Source organism: Aspergillus eucalypticola (genome assembly GCF_003184535.1).
Source record: "Aspergillus eucalypticola CBS 122712 chromosome Unknown BO83scaffold_6, whole genome shotgun sequence".
Classification (NCBI taxonomy): domain Eukaryota; kingdom Fungi; phylum Ascomycota; class Eurotiomycetes; order Eurotiales; family Aspergillaceae; genus Aspergillus; species Aspergillus eucalypticola.
Genome location: NW_020290280.1, coordinates 1356223 through 1369722, shown reverse-complemented (window position 1 = coordinate 1369722; position 13500 = coordinate 1356223). Strand labels below are relative to the sequence as shown.

Here is a 13500-nt window from a genome sequence, read left to right as displayed (position 1 = left end):
GCTTTTTTATATATACAAGATACACATCATGTCTAAGTATGTCCCAGATATCAAAAAGGAAAAAGAACAAGAACACCAATGCTCACTCTACTCCTGCTGCAAGGACTTAACGTAGTCGGCCGCCTTGGCCTTGATCTCCTCGACCATCTTGTCATTTCCACCCTCAGCCGACGCCAGCTTCTCCTCAAAGGAAAGCCACTTCTTGAAGAAGAATTTCGCCTGCTTAGGCCGAACCTTCTTGCTGGCCTCAACGGCGGCGGCAGCGCCACCCTTCTTCGTGTCGCGGATGCCCAGGACCCGCTCGAACAGACGGCGGACCTGCTCGGCATCGCCGTTCTTGATCTCCAGATCCAAGAGGATGTTCCAGAGATCGATCTTCTTGGGGAACGAGGACAGCAGACCCTCGAACACCGTGCGACCACGCTCGATGTCTCCGTTAGCCGAGCGGAACTCCAGCTGGCCGAACTTGGACGTCAACTCGACGTGGGTGTGGGAAGGCAGGGACTGCAGGGCGCGAGGCAATAGCGCACGAGCGCGCTCGGGAGCAGCCATGGTGTCGAACAGGAAGCTGGCGTAGTTGACGAAGAACTTGGGGGATCCGAAAACCTTCTTCTTGAGAGCGGTCTGAAAGAGGTCATCCGCTTTCTGTAGGGGACTCCGTTAGCATGCGAAAGAGAACTCAGAGCACATGTGGGTGAAACTTACCTCGTTCTTGCCAGACTGGATGTAGATGCTGATCGTCCGCTCGTAAACCTCCTGGGTATCGTTGTACTGGCACGCACGCTTGAAGACGTCCTCCAGAGTGTCGTCGTTGCCGTAGGTGTTCTCCAAGTTGAGCATGGCCACCCAGATGTTCAGCTTCTCGGCGTCCTGGCCGATGGTGATGGTGCGCAGAGCACGCTCGGCAATCTCACGAGCCTTCTCGACCTCACCCAGCTCCAACTGGAAGGCCATGTACTGAAGCCACAGGAGAGAGGAGTCGGGCTCACCGAGCAGTAGTCGTTCGTAGTCGGCAACAGACTGGGGTCCGTTAGCATCCAGATCACCGGTCCGGTCGACCTGGATCTCGGGCTTGCGGTTCTTCTTCTTCTTGGGTCGCGAGTCCTCCTCGTCATCCGAGTCTGAGCGGGCATCAGCCTCATCGTCGTCCTGGTTGTTGCCGCTCCAGTCGAAACCACCAGCACCGAGTCCGCCATCTTTCCGGCTTGCCTTGGCTGGTGCATCAGTCATTTCCTCGTCGTCACTCTCTTCCTCGGACTCCTCGTCACTATCACCCTCGAGGTCGACACCGCCCATGGAAACGTCACTCTCCTCATCGTCGCTGCCCTCGACATCAACGCCACCGAAGCCATCCAAGCTGACGCCTTCAGAGTCGTCATCCTCCTCCTCTTCGTCGCTGTCCTCCTCCTCCTCATCGAAGTAGGAAGCCTTCAGTCCGAAAGAAATCTTCTCCTGCTTACGGTCGATCTTGAGGATCTTGGCCTTCACAGCATCGCCCTCTTCGTACAAGGTCCGGGCATCTTCCACACGACCCTCAGCCATTTCACTGCGGTGGCAAAGACCGCTGATGTTCTTAGAACCGTCGATGACGACAAAGGCACCGAACTCCTCGACCTTGCGGACCTTACCAGTAACAATCTGGCCAGGCTTGAGGTCGTGAAGCGTAATGGGAGCCTTGTAGTTGGGGTCCAGAACAGACTCCTTCAAGCTCATCTGCAGCTTGCCTTGCTCTGAGTCGGACACAGTAACACGGCCCTTGACCAATTGGTCGGCCTGGAAAGAGTCCTTCCACTCCTTGAGGTAGGAATCGGAGAGGTCAGAGATGCGGACATAAGCAGTAACATCGCGGCCGACCGTAACGAAGAGTCCGTTGTCTGCAACCCTCCGGACGAAACCCCGAACAATGTCATTCACCTTGAGTTGCTTGATGGAGGTAACCTCCTTGTCCTGGACGGGCAGGGAGGAACTGAGAACCTTGGACGGGCGCAGAGAGAGGGAGATCTTCTTGTTAGCCTTGTCAATGGCAACGACACACGCGCGGAGCACTTCGTTCTTCTGGTACACAGTAGGATTGGCCTTGCTGAAATCATCAGCCATATCAATCAGATCAACAGCACCAACAATCGATTTGCTGAGCTGCATAATGACCTGTCGTTCAGTGACCTTAGTGACACGTCCCGGCAGAACCATTCCAACCGAAACATCTTCAAAGACGAGCTTATCGGAGCGCTGCTTGGCGGACAGATCCAGACGGCCCTTGTCAGCGTCTACCGCGGAAACATGAACCTTCAGCGCAGATCCCACGGGATAGTGCTTCTCCACATCGGCAAGAAGGGACAGGTCATCGGAAGCGTCCATAAGACGCAGTCTGCCGCGAACATTGGGGGACAAGTTGATCCAAAGGCAGTCATCGGCCACGTTGTTGACGAAACCAACCCATGTCGAGCCAACCTGGACCTGCTCCAGGTTCAAAGGACTGGGGTTGGCAGCCTGCAGGAAGCTTGGCTTCACAGACAGCTCGAACACCGGGAACTTTCCGGTCCGGTGACTGATAGGAAGGAACTTGTGATTGCGAGCGTCGTGGATACCCAGAATCCTGGCTGAGATAACCTGCTTGGGACGGAAGAAGCGCAAGGGCTGCTTGCGATCCTTGATGTCCTCCCACTTGTCAAACACCTCAGAGACGTCGATGCGGCCCTGGATGTTGTCGGCCAGCTGAACGTTGACCTGAGTCGCTCTGACAGACACGACCTTGCACTTTGTGACCCTTCCGAAGGTGAAATCAGACATCGACTTGATGCCCTCGTCAATAGCGTTAGCGACGGCATCGTCAGTAGGGGTGGGTTCGGGCTTGGCGGCAGCCTTCTTCTTTGCACCAGCATGGGTAGCCTCCGAAGGGTTCATGCTCAGGATGAACCGCTTAAAGTCTGCGTCGACCGAGTGAACGGTGGCGGTGACGACTTGACCCCGAGCCATGTCATAGTCCGGCTTGTTGACATTCTCATCACCAACAAGTCGCTTAGGAACGAGACCAATAACACCACCCAAGAATTCAACGAAGACACCGTTCATGGTGATGTTGCGGATGAAGCCCGTAACGTCGGCACCTTCCTTGAGGTCCTCAAACTTGGACGGGATTGAGCCGTGCTTAGCGGCCTTCTTCAGGCTCTGTCTACCCGTTACCCTGATGAGGCGATGTGCGCGCTGAATGTCGATCACCATCAATTCATTGAGCTTCTGCCCAACACGGATCTTTGAAAGGGTAGAGGCCTGCTTCGAAGGGGAGCCATCAACCACATGCTCAACGTTGAGTCGAGCCACAAGGCCATAATCATCCAACTTAAGAAGCGTATCGTCGGCCGACTTCTCGAAAACTGTACCAGAGACAAGCATGCCCGGGTGAATGTTCTCAAAAGCCTTCCTGTAAGCCTCGGTGAAAGTCTCGGGATCCTTGCAAGAGACAGCAAGCTTCTCACGAGAGGCATCCACGCTCAAGGCGTGAACATTGACCACTTGACCGAGTCTGAAGTGTTGTGAAGGGTCCTTGATGTATGCCTCGCTCATTTCCGACACAGGAAGGAAGCCGCGGATTGAACCGTAGAACTGAACCACAGCACCATGGGGTTGAATCTTGATGATGGTTCCCGGGGACTGGGTGCCAGGAGTGATTTCTTCATAGTCCTTCCAGATCGCAGATTCGCTGTTCAACAAGCTCTTCTTCAGCGTCAGACGGATCTGGCGCTTCTCCAAGTTGACCGACAAGATCCTGGTCGACACCGTCATACCCTCGCGGAACTTCTTCTCGGGGAATTGCAAAGGAGTATCGGCGAAATGCATGGACGGAACAAGACCTGTAATGCCATCTGCAAGGACAACAATCAGGCCATCGACACCGTTGGCTCCGATGAGGAGCTTCTCCACCTTTCCTTTCACAACTGCACCCAGGGTCACGTCTTCGACCCGGAGGAAAGGCTGATCAATGACCTTCTTCTCGAAAGACAGGAGGTACAGGTTATCAATGGCACTGTATCCGACCACTCTTCCCTCGTGCACCGATTCAACTCGGAAGGGTCCAAGCTCAGGCGAAATGGTTTCTACCTGTCCATCTGCAAGTCGCGACACGTGAACGAAACCGAGATGCTTAGTTGAACCGATCTGCACGTACACACCGAGACCGGGTTCCACCTTGACCACCTTAGCTTCCGGTACAATGGCAGAGATGGCGGGTGCGTCGTCCGATGAACCGGGGCCGCCCTCAGTGGCAAATTTGGCGACGTGGTCGAGTAGCGAAAATCCAACCTTGTATGGCTCAGCGGAGGGGAAAGTGCAGACGAGACGGCCCTTGATCTTGGCGCCAGTATTGTATTTTTTGGTCAGATCGTCCTTTCCTGAGCTTCCTCCAGATTGCACCAGATCGACCGTGGCATCCAGCATGCCCATGATCTTTCCGGCCATGCCGGTTGACGAGACATCGGTCAGAAGGATTTCCGCGGCGGTACCTGGGAGGAACGAGGTGATCGTAGGAGCTGTGCTGAGGTAGTGTGACTTTTTGATAGAACCGGCCGACTGGAGGTTGGCGGACAGCTTGATGACACTGCCATTAGCGTTCTGGCCAGTGACCATACACAGAAAGACCGAGCCTTCCTTGATAGTGGAAGGCTGAGTCTTGGGATCAACTTCCTTGGAGGACATGAACCCCTTGACCTCACCTCCCTCAAGACCCAGGTCCATAACCAAACCATGATCCTCCACACTGACAACTGAGGCTTGAACGGCGGAGTTGACGACCAGATCCGATTTCGAAAGCCCCGAGTTGGCCTGTCTTGGGTCAACTGAAAGCTCAATGCGCTTCCTGCTCTTAGCACTGGCATCGGCGGCATTGCTTCCCGCGGATACAACGTATGCTCGCAGATACTGGCCAAGGTAGAAGTATTTGTGAAGGTCTAGCGAGTCGTCGTCCTCATCATCTTCCTCCTCGTCGCTTCCGTCATCCTTGAGAATCTTCTCAATCTTCTCCTCCAGCACCTTGGACACGGATGTTAAAGGCACGTAACCGGTGAGATTGTTGGGCAGGGACAGTCCGATGTCGTGAGCGTTGATACTCGAAACCTGTCCTAGTACCATAGTTCCCGGTACAATACGCTAAATCTGTAAGCTTCAAGAAGCGCATGTATTGCTTCACTTGCCCTTCAAAAACATACCTTGAAATTGAGACCCTCAATGCGAACATCTTTCTTCTCCGTCGCATCCTTCTCTGCATCCTTCTTTCCCTTTGTCTTCTTCTTGCGAGATTTCTTCGCGGCAGCCGATTTCGTATCGTCGCCGGCGTCTTCCATATCTGTATCTTCCATTCCATCATCTCCAAAGTCGCCGGCAGACGGCTTGGAGCCCTTTTGCTCGAAGAGGACATCTTTCGTTGCCTGGATCTGGATCTGCTTGCGTTCGAGAGGCGTCAAAACGCTTCCACCACCACGAGGGAAGGAAGGTTCGTCATCGCGCAGGACGGAGAGTTCCGAAGCCTTAGGCGCAGAGTTTGCGTCGGGTTTGGGATTGCTATCATTCGATGCGATTTTCTGTTTCTTCTGGTCCTTCTTGCGATCTTCTGCTCCGACACGGACACGCTTCTGAGGTTGGCGGGCAGATGCCTCCTCTGCGGCATTGCCCTTGCGCTTAATTGGAGCCATCGTGGCAAAAGTGTGAAGTGTCCGAAACGAAGGTACGGACACGATGAGCTGCTCCAAAGCTCCCAAATCGTACTTCTTCAATGCAAGAAAAATTAAAATTTCTGGACGGAAAAGCCGATCATCATTCTGACCGCCTTCTGGTTTGGGGGGTACCGCCCATTCTCGAACCAACTTAATGGGTAACTTCACCGCCTACTGGTTTCAGTCAGGCGCGACACGAAAAGGCACGTCGACACGAGACCTTTTCCTTTTTTCCGCGCCTGGAGGACATCATCCATGGCCCCCAGCTCCACTCGCCATGCCTCCATTTGCCCTCTAACCTCGTTCTTTTTTACCCCCCCTCTTCCCCCCTCTCCCCATGCATTTGTTTCTGTAGAATGTCTGTGTGTTTATACTTGTCTGTGGAGCACAATGGATGCCAGGCATGATCTCCCCGAAGTACCTCGGTCTGAGCCCGTCTTTCCTCCTACAACATCACAGGAGCTTCCCTCCTCGCCGCCCTCGATAGCGTCCGACGTTGGCTACCGACGCAAGCCCAAGAAGCCTCCCCCGGTCACTCCACGATCATTTAGACGGTTCTTCACGCCTCGTTCCATGCTGGATGGCGGGAACAGTGCAAGCTCAGTGAGAACCAATCGCCAGGCTTTGAAAGCCCTCAGCTCCCCTGCCGTCAATCGCCTTGGGCCCGCCTTTACAAGGACATCCAAAGCCGTCGAACATAGACCAGAAGCACCTGACTTCACACGTACACCGACCCGGAAACGGAAGCTTTCATTCTCTTCAATTGGCTCTCCCTTGCAGTCGTCACCTCTTAAAAAAGTCCAGGTCCGCCATGCAGTCCAGAATGACGAAGAAGTAGCTGTACCAGTTCGAGACATCCAGCTCAAGATCGAATCGAGGGATGATGATGTCAAGCCAAATGCTGTTACAAAACCTCCTCGACAGGTTCTTCCAGTTCGCCGGTCGCAGGCCTTGCAATCCTCCGGAGCGTTGTATATGCGAAGCCTTTCGGGGTCTCGGGCCAATAGAGTGACTATGCGGTCTAATTCAGGAGCTGGTAGGTTGTACATCCCCCTATGTTTGTGACGGTATACTCATAATCCATGAAGGCTGGCAGGACATGACGTCAAACTTCTATTCTCGACCAAACGACAGCCACAACTGTGCGAATATTTCCGGTGACCGCTACGTCTTGCCGTTCTGTACTGCTGCATGCAATAGTGGGTGACAACAGGATTGCTTTCTGTCCGTGTGTACTTACTAACCGGCTCCACAGCCAATAGTCTTATTGCAGTAGGAGATGAGGAGGGAGGCATTCGGTTGTTGGATTCTGCCAAAGACGACAAGAGCGGCTTTTCTCGAGCATATCTTACGTTCCGCCCACATACGAACTCGATCATGGACCTGCAGTTTTCGTCCGATGATATGCTACTGGCGACAGCCTCTGGAGACCAAACAGCACTGGTCATCGATATGGCCACTCAGACGCCGGTGTATTGCCTATCCAACCATGTGTCCTCCGTCAAGCAGGTTCAGTTCCAACCGGCGGCCAATAACAAAGTTCTTGCGACCTGCAGTCGTGATGGCAATGTCAATATATGGGATCTCCGATGCAAAGGGTTCGACAGACCGAGCCTGCAGGCGCGGTGCTCGCTTGAATCTGACGCAGAAACGACTGCTGGCTCCATCACCTCCAAGACCGCCTTCCCTCAGGTATTGAGTACTATTCACGGCGCTCATGCGTGGACGTCGCAAACGGGCATGTCACCAGAGAAAATGGAACCCCAAGTTCGCCGTTCAGATATTACCGTTACCTCTTTGGCCTTCCTTCCCCAAGGTCGCGAGAACCTCTTCGTCACGGCTTCGAGCACGAACTCCTGCGTGAGGCTGTGGGATCTGCGTACGGCACACAACAACCGCCGTGGCCGTCCAGTTCTTCCTTTGGCCACTACCAGACAGCCGGATAGCCACATCAAGTACCGGGGCTTTGCTGTCACATCAATGGCCTTGGGCGGAGACGGCGCAAGACTATACACGCTGTGTCGGGACGGCACTGTGTACACCTACTCAACGTCACATCTGGTCCTGGGAAGTGCCCCCGAGCTTTCTCTGAACAACAATCGACCACGTCGCACCGGTGGGTCTGACAAGGAAGGGTTAGGACCTTTATATGGCTTCCGTCATCCGCGTCTTCAAGTTGCAACCTTCTATGTTAAAGTTGGGGTTCGCAAAGCCACCGGTGACAAGCCAGAAATGCTAGCTGCTGGGAGTGCCGATAACTGTTCCGTCCTCTTCCCAACAGATGAGCGATTCCTCTCCAATGATCATAAGATAACCGCCGAGGATGATTTCCTTCCCCCGATGCCATCATCAGCCACCCGCTCCGGTCTCCGTCGTGCTTACTCAGGACGAGTAGAAGACACCATCCCCATCTACCAGTCCGGAACACCCCTAGTCGGGGGCCATGTGAAGGAAGTCTCCGCCGTGTCATGGACCGCCGATGGCGAACTTGTTACCGTCAGCGATGATTACACCGCTCGATGCTGGCGCGAAGGACCTGAAGCCCGAGACCTCAGAACCAGTGGAGAGGCAGAAGGAAAGAGATGGCGCTGTGGCTGGGCGGAAACTCCAGACTCCTATGATGACGACGAAGAATGACCCATTTGAAGGACTACATAATTTTTTCGTTTCCCTTTTTTTTTTTTTTTTACGGCTCACCGGGTTTGCATGCATTGTATGGCGTCGAAAGAAGCATAGATGTTTGATTTAGCGGGGTGTTTTGGATTTTTCTTGTTCCCCCTTTTAGGTGCTCTGCTGTTTTGTGTTTGATAGCGTCGGGTTTTATTGCATGGCAACGAGGACTTCGGTTTGTTCTTATTGTGGTTGAACATTGCTGCTGCTGCTACTGCTGCTGCTTCAACATATGTTACGTGCTTTGAAGTGATTAATACACCGTAATAAGTCGATTCACCACCCACCCTTGGGCATTGCCACAAGTAGCATAAACCTACAACAAGAAGACAAGACCAGGACAAACATTATACGTCAATACTAGTTTAATAAGGTAGTAAATTTGTACTCATGAACATCTTATTATACTTTTTCTCTCTCAGCCCTCGCCACACAAAGGTCTAGAAGAAAGCAAGGAGAACTCCCCATACGTAAAACAAGACTAGATAAATTAGTGACCGTGGCCATCGTCCTCCTGCCTCTCAGGGTCCAACTTGATCATGGTATCAATACGCATAATGGCGATGCAAGCCTCGACAGCACTCTTGAGCTGCTTGATCTTACCCATGCTGGGCTCCAGAACACCGGCCTTGAGGGCGTCGTGAACACGGCCCTTTGTTAGGTCGAGACCGTAGTTGCGGTACGTCTTCTTCTTGGCGATGGCCTTCTCTTCCTCGTTGGCGTCGCCGTCCTGGACGCGCTGAGAGAGAGCGTGGCGGACACGGAGCTGGGCGACGAGCTCGGAGGAGTCCTTGGCAGCGTTGACGGCCAAGGTCTTGGGGACGGTCAGAAGGGATTGGGCGAATTCGCCGATGGCGAGTTGCTCACGAGAGCCCTGGAGGGGGTGGAATTAGTGTTGATCTGGGGATTAGAATTGTTGAAGGAGGAAACGTACCACTGTGACTGCGAACTCTTCGAGGTAGATGTGAAGAGCCGTCTCGACGGCACCACCACCGGGTACGATGCTACCGCTCTCCAGAGTACGCTTGACGGCACACAGAGAGTCGTGTACGGAACGCTCCATCTCGTCCAAGCTGAAGTCGTTGGGGCCCCGCAGGATGATGGAGGCAGAGGTGTGAACCTTGGTGCCCTTGACGAGGATACACTCATCATCGGATATCCGCTCCTGGACGACTTCCTCGGCATGACCCAGGTAGGAAGCCTCGAACTTCTCGTCACCATTGAGATCAGAGAGGGTGTTGATCAGAGTAGCGCCAGTGGCCTTGGCAATACGTCTCAGGTCTTCCTTCTTGCAACGGCGGACAGCCATGGCACCCTTCTCAACGAAGAGCTTGAGAACCATGTCGTCGATACCCTTGGTGGTGAAGACGACGTTGGCACCAGACTTGAGGATCATCTCCACACGCTCGAGGACGATGCCAGATTCTCTCTCACGGATCTTCTCCAGCTGATCGGGGTCGTCGACTGTGATCTGAACGCCAAGCTTCATTCTCTCCTTCTGCAAGTTCATATCCAAGCAAGCAATCTTCGCGTCGGTTATCCGGGTCTTCATGGCCTGGGAAGCGACGGTGCAGTTGAGGGCATAGCCGTTGACGAGAATGGATTCGCGACCACTCTTTCCGTGAGCCTTGAGCAGGTTGACAGCCTTCACGGGGTACTTGACCTCGTTCTTCTGGTTGGTGGTCTTGACCTGTTGCATAGCATCAACGACCATGTTGGCGTAGAAATCGGCATCGGAACCAATGATCTTGCTGGACATGGACGTCTTGGCGATGTTGACCAAGCTGTCCTTTCCAAGCGTCTCAACCTTTGTGGTGATGTTCTCGTTCATGTACTTGACAGCTTCCCTCAGGGCTAGCCTGTAACCGTTAATGATGGTGGTAGGGTGTATGCGGTTCTTCATCAGCTCGTTGGCGCGGCGGAGGAGTTCGGCAGCAATGAGAACGACGGAGGTAGTACCATCACCGACCTAGACTGATATCAGCACCGTGTGTATAGGAAGAAAGGGTATGGAGCACAATGAGCGGGGAGCCGGACCTCCTTATCCTGTTGTTGGGCCAAATCCACGAGAATCTTTCCAGCGGGGTGCTCGATATCGAGAAGACTCAGAATCGTTGCACCATCATTGGTAACCGTAACATCCTATTAAACCATCAGGGAGCTGCTCTATATTGAACGCGGGGTCGAAAGGTGATGCGTACACCGATATCATCCACCATCATCTTGTCCAGACCGGACGGACCGAAAGAGCTCTTGACAACATTGGCGATGGCCTGCGTAGCAAGAACTACATCGTCATCAGCATCGACCTCCTTGGACGAGGTAATCCATCATTTCATACCGTTCTGCTCCCGCACATCAGCGCCGGTGATTTTCTGCCCCCCCAAGACTGTGCGAGACTGGTTAGTGATAGCTGTCAGGGGAAGGGGATTGGGGGTGGGGGAGGGGACTCACAAAGGGTGTCCGCATTCCGCGGCTGCTCAAAGATGCCTGCCATGATGGTGAAACAGACGGAGATGTAGGAAATAGGGGGAAAGACAAGCTCCGACAGCCAAATGCCTGAAGCCGCTGGACGTTCGCCTCGAATGTTTGCACTAAAAGTTCTGCCGGCCCCGGGCGGTGAAGATTTGCAGATGCATCCCACTTTGACTCAACCCCTCTTCCCGCCCCAGATCTTCCTCTTATCTTCGCCTTCCCTTCGTATCCGGTCCTCCTCTGCTGTTTGCGCGACCGTTGTCTCCCTCTCAACATGGCAAGCCAAACCCCCGCTGACGCCGCGGCCCCTGTCGAGGCCCCCGCCGCCCAGACCCTTCCTGATCGCAGCCAGAACCCCGCCGATGCCGATGCTCCCCAGGGAGAGGTCTCCAAGAACGCCGCAAAGAAGGCTGCTAAGCTGGCCAAGCAGGCCGCCGACAAGGCTGAGAAGGCCGCGAACAAGGGAATTGGCAAGCAGGAGGCGAAGAAGCCCGCTTCCAAGGCTCCCAAGAAGAAGATCGAGGGCGCTGCTCTGATCGGTATTGATGTCGCCAAGGAGGAGGATTTCCCTGGTTGGTACCAGCAGGTCCTGACCAAGGGTGATATGCTTGACTACTACGATGTCTCCGGATGCTTCATTCTCAAGGTGGGTTGTCCTGTTCGCCCGGGAATCCGTCGACGACATGTACTGATTTGCGCCAGCCCGCTTCCTACTTCATCTGGGAGGAGATCCAGCAGTGGTTCAACACTTACATCAAGAAGATGGGCGTCAAGAACTGCTCTTTCCCACTTTTCGTGTCCGAGGATGTGCTGCAGAGGGAGAAGGACCACATCGAGGGTTTTGCTGCTGAAGTCGCTTGGGTGACACACGCGTATGTTTCCTTATCTCTAGAGACATTCTCATATAGACAAGTCACTGATAAACCCCTCTCTGCTACAGTGGTTCCACCCCTCTGGAGAAGAAGATCGCTATCCGTCCCACGTCGGAGACTGTCATGTACCCCTACTACGCCAAGTGGATCAGAAGTCACCGTGACTTGCCCCTCAAGCTCAACCAGTGGAACTCCGTCGTCCGTTGGGAGTTCAAGCACCCTCAGCCTTTCCTCAGAACCAGAGAGTTCCTGTGGCAGGAGGGTCACACAGCCCACCTGACCAAGGAGGGTGCTCACGAGGAGGTTATGACAATCCTCGACCTCTATGCTCGTATCTACGAGGAACTTCTGGCCGTTCCTGTTGTCAAGGGTCAGAAGACCGAGAAGGAGAAGTTCGCCGGTGGTCTCTACACCACCACCGTTGAGGGCTACATCCCCGCCACCGGTCGTGGTATCCAGGGTGGTACCTCCCACGGTCTGGGCCAGAACTTCAGTAAGATGTTCGGTATCACCGTCGAGGACCCCTCCGCCAAGAGCGACGACAAGGAGAAGGCCGCTCCTCTCCACGTGTGGCAGAACTCCTGGGGTCTGTCCACCCGTACCCTCGGTGTCATGGTCATGATCCACAGTGACAACCGCGGTCTCGTCCTCCCCCCTCGTGTCGCTGACACCCAGACCATCATCGTCCCCGTCGGTATCACCGCCAAGACCACTGATGAGGAGCGTAAGAAGCTCTACGGTGAGGTTGAGCGCCTCGTTTCCACCCTCCGCGACGCCGGCGTCCGCGCCGAGAGCGATCTGAGAGAAGGTTACTCCCCCGGCTGGAAGTTCAACGAGTGGGAACTCCGCGGTGTCCCTCTGCGTCTTGAGTTCGGTCCTGGCGAGCTTGCCGGCGGCTTCGTCACTGCTGCTCGTCGTGATGTCCCCGGAAAGGACGGCAAGGCTCCCATCCAGATCTCCGAGCTGTCCACCGCCGTGCCCGCTCTCCTGGAAACCATCCAGAAGGACTTGTACAACCGTGCCGACGCCGAGTACCGCTCCCACCGCAAGATCATCACCAACTGGGATGACTTCACCCCCGCCCTGAACGACAAGAACGTCTGCCTGATCCCCCACTGCTTGACCGAGGAGTGTGAGGACCAGATCAAGGACCTGAGTGCCCGCAAGCACGAGGAGGACTCTGGCGTTCCCCAGGATGCCCGCGCTCCTAGCATGGGTGCCAAGTCTCTCTGCATTCCCTTCGACCAGCCCGAGGGCATCGTCCCCGGCGAGACCAAGTGTACCAACCCCCACTGCACCCGCTTCGCCGAGAAGTGGTGCATGTTCGGACGTAAGTTCATATCCAGATTCCCTACTTTGCTCACCCACAATATATCTAACATAATCATCCCAACAGGCTCGTACTAAACGCAATCTACTACTACTACCGTGTTGGATCCGGATGTTTCAATTCATTTTTTTTTTTTCCTAAAAATTTCTCAATCATCCAGTTTCCTTCCTTCCTATGACTGTTATGACTTTTCCATTCCTGCCAATACAGTTTCACGTTGAGTTCGACATAGGGACCCTAAAAAGAAATCCACGAGCGTCTTCAGAAAAGACAAAGAACAAATAAAAAAAGAAAACAAGTGAAATTCAGGAGTTTAGATGCATACAATTGCATGGATGATGCGAGTTGGGTGGGGCAGATATGATATTCCTTGAGATACCTTTCATCGGTTTACCATCGGGGGAGTCAGATATAGGTCGTTTCAGTAGCTAGCGAGTTGAATTCAAAG

General features: G+C 54.1%; 4 protein-coding genes across 4 annotated transcripts; 2 read left to right on the top strand and 2 right to left on the bottom strand.

Annotated features, from left to right (window-relative positions):
* Window position 1: 1 nt before the first annotated feature.
* Window positions 2-5360, bottom strand: BO83DRAFT_376569 (putative rRNA biogenesis protein RRP5). Its single transcript, XM_025530755.1, has 3 exons — window positions 5202-5360; window positions 706-5142; window positions 2-645 (listed from the first exon to the last, which is right to left on the bottom strand). The coding sequence occupies exons 1-3, from the start codon at window positions 5334-5336 to the stop codon at window positions 88-90; spliced, it is 5130 nt and encodes a 1709-aa protein (XP_025390885.1). The 5' UTR covers window positions 5337-5360; the 3' UTR covers window positions 2-87.
* A 636-nt stretch (window positions 5361-5996) lies between these two features.
* On the top strand, window positions 5997-8393 carry BO83DRAFT_415497 (WD40 repeat domain-containing protein). The gene is made up of 3 exons (XM_025534637.1): window positions 5997-6741; window positions 6794-6904; window positions 6961-8393. The coding sequence occupies exons 1-3, from the start codon at window positions 6096-6098 to the stop codon at window positions 8340-8342; spliced, it is 2139 nt and encodes a 712-aa protein (XP_025390884.1). The 5' UTR covers window positions 5997-6095; the 3' UTR covers window positions 8343-8393.
* Window positions 8394-8739: 346 nt separating this feature from the next.
* Window positions 8740-10924, bottom strand: BO83DRAFT_376567 (chaperonin-containing T-complex alpha subunit TCP1). Its single transcript, XM_025530754.1, has 6 exons — window positions 10830-10924; window positions 10717-10764; window positions 10577-10662; window positions 10413-10517; window positions 9310-10344; window positions 8740-9249 (listed from the first exon to the last, which is right to left on the bottom strand). The coding sequence occupies exons 1-6, from the start codon at window positions 10870-10872 to the stop codon at window positions 8866-8868; spliced, it is 1701 nt and encodes a 566-aa protein (XP_025390883.1). The 5' UTR covers window positions 10873-10924; the 3' UTR covers window positions 8740-8865.
* A 148-nt stretch (window positions 10925-11072) lies between these two features.
* On the top strand, window positions 11073-13500 carry BO83DRAFT_435651 (proline--tRNA ligase). The gene is made up of 4 exons (XM_025535898.1): window positions 11073-11496; window positions 11553-11722; window positions 11791-13052; window positions 13119-13500. Exons 1-4 carry the CDS (start codon window positions 11125-11127, stop codon window positions 13127-13129), a joined length of 1815 nt encoding a protein of 604 aa, XP_025390882.1. The 5' UTR covers window positions 11073-11124; the 3' UTR covers window positions 13130-13500.